The sequence below is a fragment of the Rhipicephalus microplus genome, chromosome 6, assembly GCF_043290135.1.
Source record: "Rhipicephalus microplus isolate Deutch F79 chromosome 6, USDA_Rmic, whole genome shotgun sequence".
Lineage (NCBI taxonomy): Eukaryota > Metazoa > Arthropoda > Arachnida > Ixodida > Ixodidae > Rhipicephalus > Rhipicephalus microplus.
In genome coordinates, this window is record NC_134705.1 from 145,517,365 (window position 1) to 145,538,872 (window position 21,508).

General features: G+C 45.9%; 1 protein-coding gene across 1 annotated transcript in view; it reads left to right on the top strand.

The window, feature by feature from the left end:
* LOC119185532 (plancitoxin-1) overlaps positions 1 to 21,508 on the top strand; it is a 98,979-nt gene that overhangs the window by 14,556 nt on the left and 62,915 nt on the right. The window contains exons 2-3 of the mRNA XM_075866809.1: positions 14,870 to 15,059; positions 21,054 to 21,126. Of these exons, the coding sequence (XP_075722924.1) occupies positions 14,870 to 15,059; positions 21,054 to 21,126 (263 nt within the window). The remainder of the gene's footprint in view (positions 1 to 14,869; positions 15,060 to 21,053; positions 21,127 to 21,508) is intronic.

Below are 21,508 nucleotides of genomic sequence, written 5' to 3' on the forward strand. Positions count from 1 at the left end.
TCAGTGTCCATTTGGGTATTCATACGTACATCCGTATTCATGTGGATATGAATATTTTATGAAGGTTCATATGGACATCTCAAAACGATATGCGCATTGTAATTACTAAACAATTTTTTTATATACTGTACACACGTGTTGTCATGTCTTTGCCTGATCGAGCGGGCAAGGTACGGGGATTATTATTTCCCCGGAGTTTCACCCACTCGTCATCATTCAGTTCGTTGATATACTGTGATTTTTTCTTTGCAAATTGTTAATATATTTGACCGAAATAAGTCAGCAGAATCATGGAAGAACGTGGCATGAAACACTTAGTGTTACTATATTCCAGTATCTGCATTGCTATCTCTGTATTCCGGAATACTTTTTTCGTATTTTTTCGATGGTATCTCCGAAATATTCTGTTACGTGAATGGCAAATGTATCTCAGTATCTGGATATGCTATTGACCGAAGTATTCCGATGTTTGTATTCCGGAATACTTTCACGAGCATCTATGCCCAGGCCTGATATTTCTCTCTAATCTACGAGTATAGCATACATTGTTCGGCATTTTTAGGCTTGACATTTTCACCAACAAATGACAGCACAAGTTTCCGCATGCTACACTTCTTTATTTCTTAGATAACTTCAGGCGGAGGACACGCATGCATATCCCAGGCAGTCTAAAGTACGAGTATGGGGCAATTTTCCGAGAACAAATTATCTCAGCGAAATTCGCTGGGTATGTGATCCTGCATATTGCGACCATTTCCACTACACGAAGTGCTTGAAAAATGAACTATGTTTTTACAAAATTATTACTATGAGCGCCTTTTGAACAGCCCGTTTGGTTTCCCGCAATTATTGGCAATAATGTTTCCGGTGTGTGCACCGGCTCGGAACGAAGGGAGTCGGCAGCTTAAGAAAGTATTTTGATCATGGCATTGTGTTCGATGCTGAATGCTGCCATCGCTTAAATTGATATTCCGTTCCGACAGTGAAGGGATTACCTGCTAAATCTGTTGCACTGCTGGCTGCATATGCATATGCATGGTCAAATTACATAGGTCGTGAAACTTGGAACAAAAGTGGCGAAAACCTATTGCGACAGGCATCAGCGCCCATTGACAATAGAGCGCTACTAAGCGAGGTCCGGACAAACAACCAAAACGACAAAATCTCTCTCTCTCTCTCTCTCTCTCTCTCTCTCTCTCTCTCTCTCTCTCTCTATATATATATATATATATATATATATATATATATATATATATATATATATATATATATTTAAGGAAAGAAGTGCATACCTAAGGGGTCGTTTTTCCGTGTTTAAAACAATAATAATGAGATCTAACAGACAATAATACCAAGGAATGTATCGGGGAAGTTATTAGAACCAATGTAGGGTAAATAAGAAGGAAAAAAAGTGGGTGAAAAACTAACTTACCGTGAGCAGGAAGCGAACCTACGACCTTCGGTTAGAGCATCGAACGCAGGTTCAATTCCTGCTCACGGCAAGTTAATTTTTCACACACTTTTCAATCTTCTTATTTACATTACATTGGTTCTAATAACTTCCCCTATACATGCCTTGGCATTATTGTCTGTTACATCTCATTAATATTGTGTCAAAACACACACACACACACACACACACACACACACACACACACACACACACACATATATATATATATATATATATATATATATATATATATATATATATATATTGTAATGAATCTGAATAACGGACGCTCTGCTGTTAATGAAGAAGATGATGATGATCGGTGGCTGTAGTAGTAGCTCGTGCACGCCGCTCGCCATTAGCAAGACCTGCCTGATAAAGCACACTTGGCCAAGCTGCGTCTGAATCTTTCTCGACGTACAACACCTCTATTTTAAGTGGGGGAGGAGCCAGGATTCCCATCAACCTGGAACTTCGCAATCAGACGCTACCCTCACCATTCACCATGACTGCTCCTGGCCCTTCTCAAGCCGCCTTACCAACGACAGTCTACTGTACTGGCGTGCCTCGAAAACGCGACCCACCAATTTTTCGCGGCAACAACGAACAAGACGTCGAGGACTGGCTCGTCGAGTACGAAATCGTAAGCGTTTCCAACAAGTGGAACGCCTGCGACCAGCTCACAAAAGTGCGCTTTTACCTCGCTGATGTGGCCAGCCTCTGGTTCAAGAACCACGAAGGCGAAATCACCATCTGGACCGCCTTCAAGACCACCATAGCCGCGGTCTTCGGTCGTCCCGCCGTGCGCCGACTTCGCGCGGAACAGCGTCTCCGTAGTCGTGTCCAGCGCAGGGACGAGAACTTTACAAGTTACATTGAAGATGTCTTGTCTCTTTGCAAGCGCGTCGATGAATCTCTAACCGAACGCGACAAAATCAAGCACATTATCAAAGGAGTTGACGACGATACCTTCCAGATGCTCGTCGCTAGGAATCTACAGACCGTCACGGATGTTGTCCAGCACTGTCAGGAGTACGACGAGTTGCGTAAACAGCGTGTCTCGACGCGCAGGGCCGCTGAAGATACGGCTGAAGTTTCCTCCCTCGTGCACGACGTCGCTGCTGATCACACCCTCTTACTGCCCCACATCAAACAATTCATTCGTGAAGAAGTTGCGCGTCAGCTTTCTCTTGTGGCCGAAGCATCCGCGCCAGTGACCTCGTTAGACCCACGTCTACACCAGGTCATTGAGACACAGGTCACGCAGGCACTGCCTCCATCGCCATCCGTCCCTACGCCGCTGACCTACGCTGCCGTCGTTGCTAGACCCCCAGCCCCACCTGTGTCTGGCGCATACCGGGGCACCGGGTCCTCCTACCCAACGACGCTGCCGACATACACAGCACTCCATCCCGTTTCGCCCCCTGCACCTTCTGTCGTTAACCCATGGCGCACCTTGGATAATCGACCCATCTGTTTCGCATGCGGTTTCGTGGGACATATAGCACGCTACTGTCGCCGTCGCAACTTCCGGCCTCCAGGCCATGTGAATTCTGCAAACTACCAGACTGCCCAGAATCCCCAGCGACCATCTTCTCCTATCACCGACTCATTGTCCCCACGACGCCCTGTCAATTCTCGCCGGTCATTACCACCCCGTCGCCGATCTGTCTCCCCGATGCTTTGGCGCACGAGCCCCGCTCGAGAGGAAAACTGACAGCCACAGTTCCGGAGGCAAGAACTGCGTCGTCGTCGAACTTTCCAAGACCTCCTCTTTGTCCGACCAACGAAATTGATGTGCTAGTAGGAGGTGTTGCTGTACGTGCAGTTGTCGACACAGGCGCCGTCGTTTCTGTAATTAGTGAAAGAGTTTGTCGCGATTTGAGAAAAGTTACAATGCCGCTTACGAATCTTGCTCTGCGTACAGCCACCTCCCATTTCATTGCGCCGACAGCTTATTCTTATTAAGATGTTTGGTACGCCGTCAACTTTGTTGTTATCCCACGTTCATCTTACGACGTCAAACTAGGATGGGGTTTCCTTTCTACCCATCAGGCCCTCTTCGACTGCGCTCGTGCTAAACTCAAGTTGACGAATCCGTGCCTTGATATATTGACCACCACAGTCCCTCGAAAGTGTTTGCCGCAGCTGACGTCCGCATCGCGCCGTTGTCCGCCGTCCTAGTGCCTGTGTTTTCCCCTGCTACCACTAACTCGACGCTCCTGTTCCAACCAACTATAGCTAGTGTGCAACACCGAACCATCGTCCTCCCGTTTGCCATCATCAACTTTTCCAATGGTTCGGCGGTACTTTATGCGTGCAACGTTTCTGCTTGTCCGTACACCCTGCTACGAGGCGAGTGTCTGGGAAGCCACGAGACCTTAAATTGTATTTTCGAAGACCCGATCTATCCAGACAAGCCATTTTCACCGACTTGTGCCATTGCACCCGCAACTGACGCTAATGAACCTATGCATGTATTCCGCAAGTCCATTGATTGCAACCTCACGCCTGGGCAGCAGGAACAGCTGATCAAGTTTTTACAGCGTTTTCAAGCCTCGTTTGACCACAATCAGCCTTCCTTAGGTCGAGCGTTATCTGTTGTTCACGTATAGATACCGGTCAAGAGACGCCATTACGGCAGCGTCCATATCGTGTGTCAACTACCGAACGCTGTGCCATCAATGAATAGGTTGACGACATGCTGACACGTGGCATAATCGAACCGTCAAGCAGTCTCTGGGCCTCTCCAGTTGTGTTGGTGAAGAAGAAGGACGGATCCAACAGGTTTTGCGTGGACTACCGACGTCTCAACCGAATCACGCGCAAGGATGTCTATCCGCTGCCACGCATTGACGATGCCTTGGACTGCCTACAGGGAGCCGAATTTTTCTCTTCTTTAGATCTGCACTCTGAATACTGGCAGGTACCCATGGCAGAGGTCGATCGCGAAAAAAACAGCTTTCATCACGCCCGACGGGCTTTATGAATTCACAGTCATGCCCTTCGGCCTCTGCAACGCGCCAGCTACTTTCGAGCGAATGATGGACTCTATCCTTCGAGGTCTCAAATGGAACGTTTGCCTTTGTTATTTAGATCACATTGTCGTCTTTCAACTGATTTCGCAACCCATTTAACCCGCTTCGAGAAAGTCCTCGCGTGTATTTCTGCCGCGGGGCTGCAACTGAATCTGAAGAAGTGCCATTTTGCCGCTCGAAAGCTTACGATCCTTGGCCACGTGGTTTCAAAAGACGGCATTCTTCCTGACCCTGCCAAACTTACAGCCGTTTCAGCGTTTCTCAAACCGACCACCATGAAAGAGCTCCGAAGCTTCGTAGGCCTTCGCTCTTACTTCCAGCGCTTCGCCCGCAATTTCACGACGATCATCGCTTCTTTGACCAAGCTCCTCGCCGGCTCTAGAGACCTTTCAGCCTGGTCTGCCACCTGTGACGATTCTTTCAATAAACTGCGCCGCCTCCTCACGTTGCCGCCTATTTTGCGACACTACGACCCATCTGCGCCCACAGATATCCACACCGACGCCAGTGGTGTCGGGCTAGGCGTTATTCTTGCACAGCAGAAAGACGGCTTCCAAGAGTACGTGGTTGCCTACGCAAGCTGAATTCTTAGCAAAGCCGAAATCAACTATTCCGTCACTGAAAAGGAATGCCTCGCCATTATTTGGGCGATTAAGAAATTTCGACCTTACGTGTACGGGCGCCCTTTTGACGTCGTGACTGACCACCATGCTCTCTGCTGGTTGTCGTCACTGAAGGATTCAAGTGGTCGCCTCGCCCGATGGGCATTACGCCTCCAAGAATATAATATTCGCGTGAACTATCGCTCCGGCCGGAAACATTCGGACGCCGACGCCCTATCCTGTTCGTCCTACCCCCTGACCCGGACTGCTGCGAAAGTCTAACCTGGGATGCCACTGCCGTCACCATCGCCGACAGGCCATCTGAGCAACGCAAGGACCCCTGGGTTGCTTCGATTCTAGATATCCTGGCTGGGCGGACGGCTTCCTGCCATTCTCGCACGTTGCGTCGGCAAGTCGAGCACTTCGCCACTCGCGACGACGTGCTGTACCGACGCAACTACGTGCCCGGTGGACGTCAGTGGCTACTCGTGATTCCACGTCATATGCGATCCGAGGTTTCTTCCACGTTTCATGACGACCCAAATGTGGCCACGCAGGTTTCCTGAAGGCTTATTCTCGCATACGTCTCCGATATTACTGGCGTGGCATGTACCATTTTATAGGACAATACGTTCGGGCCTGCTCGACGTGCCAGAGACGAAAAACTCCCCCTTATCACGCCAGCGGTACCTTGTTACCCTTACCACGCCGATCCCGACCATTCGACCGCGTCGGCATCAATCCCCTTCCCAACACTACTGACGGTAACCGCTGGATCATAGTTGCCGTCGACCATCTCACGCGGTATGCCGAAACTTCATCCCTTCCCTCGTCTACAGCAAAAGACGTTGTGACTTTCGTACTTCACAACATCGTATTACGTCATGGAGCACCTAGGGAGTTACTGAGCGATCGTGGTCGCGTATTCTTGTGAGACGTCATCACCGCATTGCTGCGTGAGTGCCACGTCGTTCGCCGCACTACAAGCGCCTATCATCCCCAGACCAATGGAATGACAGAGCGCTTCAACCGCACCCTTGGTGACATGCTGTCTATGTATATCTCGTCAGACCACTCCAATTGGAACCGAGTGCTCCCGTTTATCACGTTCGCATATAATACCGCCATTCAAAGCACTACTGGGTTCTCTCCTTTTTTCCTCCTTTACGGACGCGAACCTTCTTGCACTATGGACACCATTCTTTCGTACAAACCTGACTCCTCAGAGTCCACGACTTTGTCTCAAGCCGCTACATACACTGAAGAATGCCGCCAACTGGCAAGATCATTCACAACCCAAGACCAAGGACGCCAAAAGCACCACCATCACGCATCAAATAACACTACTTCCTACGATCCAGGTTCACTCGTCTGGCTGCATGTCCCTTCTGCTACACCTGGCCTTTCTACCAAGTTGGTCCCCAAGTATCACGGCCCGTATCGTGTGCTACAAAAAAACGTCACCAGTGAATTACCTCATTGAGCCACTGGAACCATCTTCTGACCAACGTCGTCGTGGCCAGGAAATTGTCCATGTCTCGAGACTTAAGCCCTGCTACGACCCTCCCGTGTTTACTTGTGCATAGGTTGCCAGGATAGCTCCTTATTTCGCGGGGAGTAATTGTAATGAATATGAATAACGGACGCTTTGCTGGTAATGAAGAAGACGGTGATGATCGGTGGCTGTAGTAGTAGCTCGCGTACGCCGCTCGCCATTAGCCACACCTGCCTGATGAATCCCATTTTGCCAAGCTGCGTCAGAACCTTTCTCGACGTACAACAACTCTATTTATTATATATATATATATATATATATATATATATATATATATATATATATATATATATATATATATATATATATATATATATATATATATATATATATATATAGTTGCAGCAAGGAAGTAACGCTGGCCCCGGTAGATTAGGAGAGTACAATGCACGTTGGTTTTGCACGGTATATTCTGACTGACGTTTCGGCTGGTGGACCAGCCTTTGTCAAAGTAACATGTACATGTCAACGCGCTTGCTTCACATAGGATAACAAGGATCGGCGACGTATATCAGCGATTAGACAATTCATAGCGTGAAGTGTTCATGACGGTACAGTTAGGTATCATGCAAAAACATAAATAAAGATGCATATATATATATATATATATATATATATATATATATATATGTATATATATATATATATATATATATATATATATATATATATATATATATATATGTATATATATATATATATATATATATATATATATATATATATATATATATATATATATATATATATATATATAAATGTAGAACATCAAATAACAGAAATCACTTCTTTGTGCACACAGCATAACTCTGTAAGAACCGGAGATAGATAATGATAAAGTAACAATGAAAGCATGGATATCAAAATATAAAAAAACCGCGTGATATTACAGTCAGATTGCGCGTCATATACACAGCTCAGTCATTGTGATATGAATAAGATCAGTAGTTGATGCTTTTATTGCACATGCACGTTCAAATACAGTCTTGCATTCACATTCGTGATAGCGGCGGCGATTGATAAACTCAAGTGACTGTAAACATTCGATACACAAATATACACAATAACAGAAGCATTAGAGACGGTATCCAACAAGCTTAACGGATCACGCTACGGGCTGTGGGTTAAGGCTGATAGTGCTTGGTGGGCACACTAGAAAGCGTGCCTGTACTTTCGTTCATGCCTGATGACACGGTGTTGAATTTGTAGATGAGATACGATTCGTGCATTTCCCAATCGTGGTGAGAATGAAAGCCCGATTCAAATATAGTGACCCTAATTTTTTCGAACGGGTGCCCAGGTAAGCGAATATGTTTAGAGAGCGGGAGGTTAGGTTGCGTATTGGTATGCGATTTATGGTTGTTGAAGCGCAGCGCATTCGGAACGGTGTTTCTGTATGGCCAATGTACTGTTATATATACGCTTCGCTTCAACAACCATAAATATACGGCCAATATACGCCTATATATATATATATATATATATATATATATATATATATATATATATATATATATATATATATATATATATATATAATGTTGCGACGACACGAAGACCGAAACTGGCACTCTGGCACAGACGCGCATGCTAGGCGAGCGAAGAAGAAGATACAGATAAAGAAGTTTTTTTCTTTCTTTTTTCTGGTGGGTGGTTTCGATATTGGAAAAAAAATCTTACTTCATTAAGTCATCGATTCTTGGCTGATCCCCCTGAGTGGGTACGAGCCATGTCTGTGGAATCATCATCATCATCATCAACAGCTGGCCCAGAATCGGGTGTTGTCTCTTGTTCTCTGTCTCGCTCACCACAATGGCGCAGTTGACGAAGCAGAAGTCTTACGTCCCGGCTTCGTCCTCCAGGACAGTCGCAATAAGCGCCGCTTGAGCACGACGTCAAGGTCTCATCGGCAGCTGTTCACCTGCCGCCACTGCCACCACCGTTTGGGGACGGCGTCAAAGCCTCCTCGGCGGCTGCAGTACACGTTACCGGTACCATTTCACAAGGACGCCATCCACGCGTCCTTGGCTATGTATTCTGCGGTCAGCGCAAGCCGACAAGTGAACCCTCTGCGGGAAGCCACCGGTACGTGTCTTCGTGGTTCGTCGGCAGTGCGAGCTTCTCCATCGAGTAACGCCGTTTACGCTTCCTTGACAATGTGGTCCCACCCGCCGCTTCAGCTACCCTTCAAACCACCAGTGGACGGCGTCCAGGCCTCCCCTGGGATTGTAGGGCATGACCTTATTGACACCCTGCCACCGTTTCGCGGCAGGGATCCGCACCGGCTCCTGTCCTTTGGGAATGCCGCTCACGCTTCCCATGGCCTACATTCCCGTTGCCGCACTCTTTCAACATACGAGCTGCCAGGGAACGCCGTCCATGCTTCTCTGCTCGTCAACCTCACCGGCGTGAGTGCTGCAACCGCTACTCATTCGGAGACCGCGATCACCAACGCTTCGGACTTCACACACGACAGCGCCGCGAACCTGCGGCGTACCATCGCGCTACTCCACATCAAGACTAACGAACTGACAGCGTCAATCTCCTAGCGAGCTTCTACAATGTTGCCAGAATTGCGTGCCACTAACGCCGTGTTAGATGTAGCTGCCTCGCACGACCTTGAGGCAAGCCGATTGGAGCAACGCAGGCAGCCTTGGGGCACCCTTCTGCAGCTCTCAGACCAGCTCGACGGCGTTGTCTCAGTGATATCCGCATTCTCACGTGCCGCCCCACCATCGCCGTCCACCTACGAACTGCCGGAATTCGACGGGGTCCGTAACGACGCTGACAGCTGGGTGGCAACCGTCAACTCACTAGCAATGCGCGCGGCCAGGACAGAGAATCAGAAATGGTATGTGGCCATAGACCGTCTTCGGGAAGGTGCAGCGGCGTGGCATCGGTATGAAGGTTGGAAGCAGCAGTCATGGGCGGAGTGGAGCGTCAAGCTCATAGCTGCTTTCGGTCCGATTCCCTGTGCAACCTGCCCATGTAACTCGACCTTCTCTCAGGACGGAACTCGGGAAGAGCCCGACTTAGAGGATGCGATTCGAGCCCCTACCATCCTGTCATCTCTCGGTGACCAAGATGTAGGAAACAATCACGATCGTGTAACTCTGCCTTGCACAGGCATTTCTGCTGACGTATTTAGAGCTCTTAAGGAGCACCGGCCCGACGGTGCAGCTGTGTCCGGCGGGTTCCTGATGGCAAGCTTTGCGCAACGCTCCGCAAGAGGCCCCAACGCAGGTCGTCCGGTCGACTTAGAGGCACCGGCCCCCATCCTACTGGACATTCTACCACCTAATGAGACAGGTCTTTCCGCGGAGTGTAATAACATCCCATCTGACCAGAGGGAAGAGGATATGCGTGCGACGCATGCACTGCCTGAATCGGTAGAGTATCCGATTTTCGGAACGGCTTCCGTCGAGGATCTCCTGCCAGTACGCAGCGTGGCTTCAAGAATCGCTGACTTTACAGCGTCCGCGAGCCCCATAGCGACAACTCTGCGCAAGTCACGGACTACGCAAGTCATGGCGCAGGAGCCACGCCACAGGTCAGCCCGAGGACTTCACCACAAGTTCGTGCAGATGTCGAATCGCACCGAAAAACATCTCTGGATCCGCAGAAAATTGCGCAGACGGCTGCATAAGATGCTACTCGTTTCGTTGCCGGATCCACCAGTTCCTGCCCTGTTTTCTAAAATGTGGTAGGACAAAGGAAAGCGTTCTGTGATCAACCTGCGACCATGCTGATCCAGTCGGGGCCGCCCACCAGAACCATCTAAGAAAACCACACCACCGCAGGAAACTTCTACCACGGGAATGCCTGCTAGGTCCACCAAAGGAAAACCGGAGTGGAACTACTTTCTCTGAAAAGTCGCAGCGTGAACGAGGCTGTAGACTGCCACGCGACAGTCAATGTCGTCCCGCGGAGTCATCATCAACAAAGAGACCAACCAGGACCCAGTCGCCACCATGACATGGCGAACGACCCGGGCGACATGGCCAGTGTCGGCCGCCGGAGCCAATTTCGACTATCTTCCAGCGTGGTCGGGACCGATCACGACGATGCAGCCAACCCCGCCCACCTGAAGAAATGTCAACTGCTGCAGCTAGCCTCACCCACATGAACATTGTTGTGTGGCCCATCGACAATGCTTGCAGTCATGGCAGAGTGTGACGATGAAGACCGAAACTGGCACTCTGACACAGAGGCGCATGCTAGGCGAGCGAAGAAGAAGAGGCAAAATAAGAACAGCTGGCCCAGGATCGGGTGTTGTGTTTTGTTCTCTGTCTCGCTCACCACAATATATATATATATATATATATATATATATATATATATATATATATATATATATATATATATTATATTCAAATTGTCATACTTTTCTGAGTTTATTTATTTGATTACGTGGTGTTTACTGGCGGCGTGCAATTTCAGAGCAGGACTAGCTCACAGAATATGTAAGTAGCCGCTCTTCTGACACCTTACTCCCTTCGCTGGCGCACAGCCGGCGTGCTCTTGTCTTGGGTGAAGGTGAATGCGACATGTTAAGCAACGAGACGCCGTACTCTTCGGTTACAAAAACAATATTATCAAAGCTGCTGTTTCGCTACAGTGATTTTTCACGATTGAGCAACGTGAGTTTTTGTACTACGATAGTGTTGTGCTCGTGATTGTGTCAAAATTTATTCTGCGAAGTATTCGGTGTATAGTGCAAGTGTACTATTTGCGTAACAAAACAACCTCTTTGTTTGGTCTTCTTTTTCTCGCGCGCAAACAATTAGTGATCCATAGGGTGACATAAAATCACATATTTATAACAGAACGTATATGGTTAGCGATGAAGAAAATTTTCAATTTAGCGCAATGCGGGGCAAATACACGACGTCGCTATGGATTTCGGTTATGACGCCATATTTTACTGTTTATTTGCTGTTAGTTGATCTCTTTATACGGAGATGGCGACAGTGGCAACAAGCTGTCATATACTGGACACGTGGGCTTATATGGAACTTACGCTACCAGTTTACATATACCTTGGGCATATACTTCAGCCCTTGCCAGCCGCACACGTGAATCTGTTGCGTACAGACGGGGCAAGGCCTCTAGCGTTGCCACCGTGTTCGTGCATCTGCTTCCTACGTATCATATTTAAATTTATGATGAAATAATTACTCTTGTAGTTCAACTTAGTGTATACTGATTTAAAGTGAATATTTTTTTTTCATTTGCTATGGTAAGAATCATAATTTTCTTTAGCGACCAGTCTGTCTCGGGCGACCAGTCTGCAAAACTATGCAGATGCCTACGCGTTCATGATAACAACTTCGTCCTACGAATTTCGTATTCTTCTCTTATAAATCAAGCACAAACATAAACGTGTAGTTAATGCACGGGAGTAGCTGCGGACGGCGACAGCGTTCATATCCATGGGCTTGAGCATTCTAGACAAGTGTGATTCAGAGTTGAGTTTGAGTTTATTTACCACGTACAGTTGTATAGTAAGTGGCTGGGACAGAGGAAAAAAAGCTGTATAAAACAGCTTGACAGAGCCCCATATCCCCATGGCAACTGTGGCAACAAAAACGGCAAAATAAAATTAAACACAGGTCAGTTTAAACCAGCAATGCATATGTTTTGCTTCAGAACAAACAATTTAAACAAACTATACTAACCAAAAACGCACATGCTATACATCGAAAGAAAGAAGTAATCAAACAGGAAATAATACTACTCACAAATTAATAATTCATATTTAAAATAGAAATATTAGAGAGCATACGAGCATTTTCATAATTTATACCTAATTTATTTAGTATATCTGGCAAGCAATAACTCAATGTCTGAAAGCCATAATTTGTGCGCGGTCTCGGCACATGCCAATATTCAGAGTGTTGGTTTGGGCGTGTTGAAGGATTTAATTGCAAGTTAGCTAAACTACGTTTATAGCCGCGACCTTTTATGGTATCAGATCTGAAAGAGACTGCTAAAGAATATTCGTAGAGCAGGTCTAATTTGATTATTCTGTATTCAAAAAATAATTGTGAAGTATGGGCATTGAAAGGGAGGCTGCACTTAGCAAGCACAAATTGATACAAAAAGTGTCAGAACGCTGCCCGATCAACACCGGCACGTTCTCATCCTCAAAGGGTGCAAGAGCAAGTCTTCATCTGAGTATAAAAGTTGGTTCGATACAGCAAAGTGTATTCGCGTATGCCTATCTCATTAACACAGTCTCTCTCTGATCACAAGGAGGCAGCAAGCTGTGACCTCTTCGGTAAACCATCGTAAAAGAGCGCCTCGAATACGCACCACCAGTGCCATTACTGCCATGGGCCATCTTGCAGGGTGCTTGTGTTTTTAAGCTGCTTATATTTAGGTGCGAAACACCGCCACAATAAAAATGAAAGAAAAAAGCGCTTTGCCCTGTCGTCTTTCTTGTGGTGGCGTTTCGCTATGTGAGCTATTCACTGTATTCAGACCAACTATAGCCCGCCAACGCATGGTATTTCGGCTTTGCTGCAACTCGATGCGGACACATAAACGTCGATTTCTCGTTTGTTCGTATACATCCAAACCATTCCCGTGGATGATCAAAACTAAACCTTTGTAGCACCTGAAGTTAACATATACCAGGAAACAGCGTATGTGGTGGATCTACCGCAAAGAGGGCATCAATAAGCAACGAATGAACACTTGTACTCGACATACGCTCGTGGGACGCGCCGTCCTTTCAGGACAGAAACGACAAGGTGTGCGCTCTCATTGATTGGTGAATATACACTTCTGTTCTTTAAACACTTTATGCCACAAATCTTTAAGAATGCGAGACGAAGTGCTCGTAGCTGGCTGGAACCGAGAACGCGTGAAAGCGTCCTGCAGCCTGCTCGGGCAAGCTTCTCACTGCAACGAAGCACTCACCCTAACTGTAATGTTACGCAACAAATTTGACAGCAGGGAGCCAGCCTTCACTGCGTTGCAATTACCTAGGGGCATAATTACCGAGGCGTGAACTTCTATAAGCATCGATTTTTTTTTTGAGACAACCTATTTTGACAATTTCAACTATAACTTTGATTTCGTAGTGCTGATCTCTTGGTACGCATTTCTCTCGGGGCAATTTGTTCCACGTGACGGCTTATGAGAACAGAAGGATTCGACTACGCAGCGAGAAGACAAGAGGGCTGTTTGAAGAGCGTTTTTTCAAGTACAGTAATCATTGAGCTTCGTGTTACAAAAAGACAGTGGCTACATACACCACGTCCACGTTTTGTCTGGGTGAAAAAATTTTGCCTCGTTTTAAACCAGGATCCGTGAATCGTGCCAATTATCATATATGTGTCCCCTCGTTTCACGAAGAGAGTTCGTACTCGCGATTTTTTCTTTCTCGTCACTTAAACTGAACTAAATTATTTTCACAGAAACCAAGTAAAGAATACTAGCTAGGCAAAAGTACTGAGTTGCTGGCCGTAGTTCTGCCGAAAACAACCACCGAGGATGAATTGGGTGATTAGAGATATCATGATACAACTGTGTGTCGTTATTAGCCATATACGGTGCATGGTTATTCACACAATATATTTCAAGAAGTTTGCGGTACCTTTGATATCTTTGCTTACTGTTTGAAGTACGCGGATAGCACTCTTGTTGTATTTACTTCATCATAGTAATTTGTCACCTACATGGTTAGTTACCGGTGTTAATATAATTGCTACCTCTTAGCCGCATTTTATATGAACGGTTGATTGATTGATTGATATGTGGTGTTTAACGTCCCAAAACCACCATGTGATTATGAGAGACGCCGTAGTGGAGAGCTCCGGAGATTTCGACCACTTGGGGTTTTTTAACGTGCACCAAAATCTGAGCACATGGGCCTACAACATTACCGCCTCCATCGGAAATGCAGCCGCCGCAGCCGGTATTCGAACCCGCGGCCTGCGGGGGAGCAGCCGAGTATCTTAGCCACTAGACCACCGCGGCGGGGCATTTTATACGAACGATAAAAGCGCACTTTATATTATTGTCCCAAAACCAAGGAAGCTATACATGCACACACGCGTGCACGTGTGGGTTCATTGTTTGTGTGATTGTCTCCAGCGCGTTTTTACCATAACTAAAATTGGGCTAACAATGTGTCCAGCTAACCAACTTGTTGTTGATAAGTGCTTAGCTGAGTACGTGTAGCTACTGTGCACTTAATTTTGTTTGATGACAGGTTCGTCGTCTACAAAATTCCGAAAACTAAATATAACCCCAAGAGTTTTATGCAACCGATGGGTGTCGAAATGGCGTATTATGACCAGAAGACGAAAACAGTGAAGTGGACTTTGTTGTCATCTGATATAAACAATAAAACAGGTAACCCTATCGCAAACACACTGGCACCAATATATAATAAAACATCAGTAAGTAATTTTTTAACCAAATTTTTAATAAAACATCGTGTAATTATACATGCCACCAATAAATAACGTATTATTAGTGATAGTGACAGCAAAAAAGAATGCAATGAGACTGGGGAAACGTTAATTGGGCGAACATGTGCCCTTAAAATGAAGTCTCAAAGTGCAATCAATTCATGCCGCAGAGGTGATCCAGGGGAGAATTGTTGTTGGCCATCGAGTAATATAATGTGCAATAAGGCTCGTCGGCATTGATATGTGTGTCGTAGAACATTCGTGACATGCTATTGGAAGCCGCACGGATTCACAACAAACAGCACTTTTCGTGTTTGCGCGCTCAAGGCTATTGCAAGATTCTAAGATAATCTGCACGGTTTCAAGGCATTCGGGTGCATTTTGGGTAAGGCGTTATTATGCTTGTAACAAACCGTTGACATGAAGATATGGAAAAAAAGCGCACATACGTGGCCATACTATCTCTGTGCATAGGACATAATTGCAATGCAGCGAATATAAATGAATGAAGAAGGCTGACGGAATACAGGAACACGATATGCATCGAAATTAATTAGAAGTCTGACAGAAAATATGTGCGCGACTAAGGCTTTAGGAATTCAAAATAATAAAGCTGCCTCAATTTGGCCAGGGAAAGTAAACTAAAATTTAGAATTTAATTATTACTACATTAATGGCACAGACAGTGACCACTACTCACATTTAGGATCTGATAATCAGGAACAACAATACAGGCAGTAGAATAGAAAAACACAGTGACTCAAAAGGCAGCGAAAAAATCATGCAAAATTCAAAGCCTTTTCCGCTACTGCAGTGCCAAGATGAAAGAAAGTGGCTTTAGGTTGTTTTCTCGCCGATTCCCGCTTTTTTTCGCGCTTGCACTCCTTCGATTCCTGCTGCCCTTCCTCCTAAAGACGATGATTCCTGCTATTGTTCCTCCTAGTGAACAAGAGATCGCAAAGGTGCTGTGCCACCTGGGTAGAGCATGACGTCTATAGGCGACAGCGCTGGATATGTGGCATGAGCGAAAAGGGCAATTTGCGAACAGTCGCGGCGACAGAACTCCGCCGCTCTTGCCCAGACGACTGGCCCCAGTATACCGCGGCGAGTACACGCGCGTGCACCTTTCCCGTACTTGAATTAAGCAAGAACAAGTTGAGCAACGATTCGATCTGTAATGCCACAGCCCCTTTACATTAAACAGGGTAAAGGCGTGGTGGAGCCTTAAAGATGCAGGAAGAGGCAGAGGGGAAAGAGCACGCACACAATTAAAGTCCTGCTTCACAGTTATCATAACACATTGAGTATATATTAGCCGGTGCAAGTCTGTTGCCTTCAAGCAGTTGAGCACGGTCTTCGTCGCCTTCACGCGCGATGTCGTTTCAGACCGACATTCCGGAATGATAGATATGTGTCTAGCTGGTGCAGGCTGAAACGCCTCTATCGAAATTACGGGCTGCGTTAATAACACGCTGCCCACTTGTGCTGTAAGTAAAATAGAAGCAAGAGGTAGCTGCGTAAGTTTTTGTTTGGTGGGGTATGTAGTACGTAGGCACGTGGACGTTTATCAACAGAGAGAGAATAAATTGAGAAAAAGGAAGGGAGGTTTACCATAACTGTACCATTTGGTTTGCTACACTGCAGTAAAGATAGGGGAAACGACCAACCATTGTAGTAGCACAGGACGTATGATGTCGCGCTGCTATGTGCGCGGTATACATTCGCAGCCATGGCAGTCCCATTTCAACGGGGCCGAAATACAAAGACCATCTTTGTACATGTACAAGAACCCCAGGTGGTTAAAATTAATCCTGGCACGCAGACTACAGCGTGCCTCATATGCATGCCTTGCTTGGTCCATAAGGCCCTAGAAACAATGACATTTCTCAGGCACTTTTATTATAAGAAGACACAGGCAAGCGGAACAACCAAAACACCAGGTTACACAAATAGAATGGAAAATAAAAATACAACATATTTCATGACTATCCAGCGAGACACAAATTCCGATGTCTCTTCGGCGCACCAGTCAAAGCTTTACAGCATTGGCCGACCCCAGAAATCTAAGCTTCAAATAGTCTGCTACTTCGTTCGTAACAAGAACCATGTCAGAGCATAACTTATGTAGGTATATCAGCATCAATTATCCATCGGGTGCGTATTTCTTTGATATCTAGCCCAGTGGCTCAGGCGAACGTGCCAACGCAAGCATGTCGTAGACAAGGCAGCTGAACTTCTTATACTAAACTGTTTGCAAATAATGTAGACTACCTGCCAATCGTATCATACATCATTACGCAGTGGCGTCAGCGTTTGTCACAGAAGAAGAAATGTTACCTATGCCCTATGCCGCATGAAGCACGTGTCTTATTTTCGACGAAATGCCCGTTAAATGCTGTTGTTTGGCCCTGGCTTGCACTAGTGGCCGTATTGACTACCATATAATCTACGAGACACGCACAATTCGGTTTAGAAACTGAATAGACGACACTAGACAGGACCGCAAAAGCAGAACATACTCTGCTTGCCTGACCACACGGATGCCACGCCGCCTCTGTTCTTATATATATGATTTAGAAAGAAAAAACGTAGATGGATAGGCCTTCCCTCATATCCACGCATTGTAGCTCTTGCATATGCACCGTTACCGGCAGCGCTCTTCGGTTTTGCTTTGGCAATGCGCGCCCGCACCGTCTCTATATTCACCGCTCTCGTCTGCGGGAGCGGCTGAAAACTGCGCTCCCTTATCACCAAGACCGCACTGTCCACACCGCTGAAACTTCAGCGCTGGTCCATTATAGCGATTGAAAAGGGCAACTGCTGAACGCTGTGGTGCAATATGGAATTGCTATTTGACGAGAGATTGGCATAACATAGTACGTGCCACCGCCAACTCTATAGTGAAAGAGGCGTCGGCGGTGCCGAGAGAATACTGTGGCGAGGGGCGTCGACAGTTGTTCTAAGCGCCGTTTTGCCCGTGGACGCAGTCTGCTAAAAGTTAGCCATGTCTGAGTCCTTCAATACTGCTTATGGTTACGAAACTTCGCCGTCACGCTATGGGGCAGCTTCATGCGCTGCCCAAAGCTTCCGCAATGCAGTGCCACTGTGGTGCCACTGTGCCATAGAGGCCGTCGTTATATAGCGTGACGAAACGCTTGCGAGTTGCTACGCAAGCTTATGCCTGTGGTGATTTCTGTGCAGTTGCTGCGTTATTTATGAAACCGTGGAAATGTGGGTGTGGAACAACCATGCCGAGCACGTTTTGCGCGCGTCGGCAGGTTATTCTGTTTACAACAGAACAAACAAAGGGCGTGTTTGGTTTACCGAGTAATTAGGAACAGTGCTACATGTGAAAGTCGGCCCTAAAGCTTGTGCGAAGCTCGCACACCGGCTATGAAGAGATAGCGCCACGTGTTGCGCAGTAGCGGTGCGCGCGGCCCACTTGCGCTTTTCAGAAGGGCCAGCCTGCACGCTTTACGAGGGAGAAGTGCTGAGGCTGCCACGAAGAATGAATGATATTAGCCAAGCTGGCTGAGTGGAGCTGCCCAAGGATTATGGTCACCGCGCTGCTGTCCCGTCCCTGGGACAACCCTACCGTGTGCCACATTTAGACAATTAAATCATTGTTGTTAGTCATCACGTGGAGCCACCGTCGCCCTTGATTGAAATACTAACGAGATGCAGCAAACGTGATACCCACAGTTGGCGTCCAACGTGGTTTTAGCTCGCGCCTGTAGGAATGGCACGGCGGACGTAGGTCCCGTCCTTTTGTTTTGGTTGCCGAGTTTCCGTGTGACAAGTTCAAAAATTTTTTGTGCGTGTTTTTTTGCACGGTATTTTTTTTTTGTGTTACCATGGCACAGACAGACGGCATGCAGCTTTAATATGGGACGATCGTGCCCACCGTAAAACACATTGATGCCTCGCACACTGTCGCAGACTGCGACTTCAACTTTAATGCCTAAATTTTTTATCGGAACATGTTTCGCGTTAGCGAAAATATTGCAGCTGGCGAAACACCTCAGTTTTTTTTTTTGTGGTCGGGAGACAAAGCCTATGTGGAAGAACAGCCCTTGGAGTGATGATTTATCGGTATCCTGTTAAAATAGTCCTCACAGTTTAACAGAATATTGAACAACCAAGCTGGATGAACTATGGGCTCTTTGCGCAATAAAAAAAAAACAAGATTTTTCCCTGGTGAATGTGGATGCGGCAGCTCAGATGTTTGCCCCTTTTTACAAGTAGCATGACTGAGGCAATTGTTGCAAGCGAGCGCGCAGCATTTCATTTAGGCAAATATCAAAAAGCTCGCCTATAAAAGCATCTATACTAATGACTTCCACAAGGCCAATGGTAGTCGTATTTCGCTCAGTGTGCAAATGTCCACAAACGTTCAGTTGGTCGAAGCCGTTAGCTGATGAAAATAGATCTCGAGTCTCCCAGCCTGCCATGCTTCATAATTATATCATAATTATGGTGGTTGGAATCCACAAATCTTACAGTGAAAGCTGTTATGGAGAGCCCTACAAGAGTCGCGTACGACGTAGTTGTCCGCCGCCGCCGGTGTCTGTAAAATAAGAACAAAAATAAGAACCTTGCAAAATAATAACAAGAAATATGTAAACGGAAAATACCGAGGACACACTGGGATTCAAATCTATTTCTCCGGCGTGACAGCTAACTATTCTACCACAGAGCCACGCTGATGCTTGAAACTTCCTTGTAAACTGACCTTATCAGGCTTGATGTCGAGAAAGAAATCGCGCTAACATGAGTAATAAAAAGTTTTGTGATCTCATCCGTAAAGCAGAACGGTAATTCACCATGGTGGAACGATGAATATTCCAGGGACTACAGGCGTAGAAAGGCGGCCTGCAAAAAAACTGTTGTACACTTACTGCCATCTAAACTGGAAGACTACGATTCCGTAATTATGACTTGCAATTGGTCATTTGAATTATACATCAAGGCAATGTCACATGTGAATCGCCGGTTACTAAGGTACCCCCCATACCCTTATCGCCAACTTTTCCCACATTAAGGAAATGAAAACGTCCTGTATGCATGCGGTGAATAGCAGCGGGGGATCGTGCCTTCCTACCTTATTGCAACCTTCCCTATTAGAATTTCGTTGCTGTCCTTATGGGTGACTATGACGAAGGCAGTTTTTTTCCAGTACTTTTATATAGGGTCTGGCATCCTAACTCCGCAGCGCTTCATGTTACGTCAGATATGTTGAAAGACGGTAGACACATCGTGTTAAAAAAAAAAACTGGCCACCTTGCATGAGAAGTGCTTCGTTATGGTAAGCCAGGCGAGATTAGACCGCATTCAAACTATCAATCAGGTGGTAGATAAATGCGCGTAATGTAAACAGCCTCAATATGTAGCCTTGATAAATTACGAGAAGGCACTTGATTCGGTCGAAAAATACGTGCAGTGTGCGAAAAGTTAAGCCATAAGACTGAGAATGAATAAAAAGAAATAAGCTGATCTGTATGTAAAACTTCAAAGCAGATATTTCAGCATAATTAGCTCAGATGCTCCCGATAATCTATTTGCGCTGCAGTGTTTGCTGGAACCCACGCTAAACAAGGCTGAGATTTTAAATGCATATAATTTAGAGTCTGCAAATATGTGCGACTTCCACGGAGGTCTGGTTGTTTTCTTCAGTGCATTTACTTGCTGGCGTATACAAATATAGAATTCTTCTAAAGGAAATCATCCGCATAGCACCAATAATTTTTTGAATATTTGTTGTGGCATTAATTATGTTGTTACAATAATTAGAAAACACGGTATCCATGAAGGTGCCAACAAGTTCAATAAAACTCCCACATAAAAATAATAAAAAGCCGTGGGATAATATTATACAGAACAGTGGAAAATGCTAGTCAGAGCCATCAAACATTTCATGTGCTGCAGTGTTATATATAGGCAAAAATCAGTATTAATGTCACTACTATATCGTTACTTTTCTAGAAGGTTGCCTACTTGGCTTACAACGATCAGTTGCCTCACACGTTTAGTGGTACAAGAGGTGGGCACACAAAAGGTAAGAGTTCCAATTTCAGTTCAAAACAAGCGCTTCGCTTTCGCACCGTATTTTTTTATTTTCAAATTGGTGGATGCGAGTGTGATGCTTCGCACTTGGTGCATATCATTCGATGAAATACATAATGATTAGGTGCTCCAGTGTCGTCTAATCCGTATGCTTTCAGTGATTACACTTTTCAAGCTTCAGAAAAGCAGAGCATTTTCCTAAAGATGAATGCAAACTGTTGTGACATTACCATGAATATTCTTCCTTATCACTAAACTAAGCATTTAGAAATGTATGATTAACATCTTAATCGTGACCGTCCATGCATATATATGTATATATATATATATAAAACTCAGACATACTTGATCCTTTTGCTTTCCCTGGATGCCAG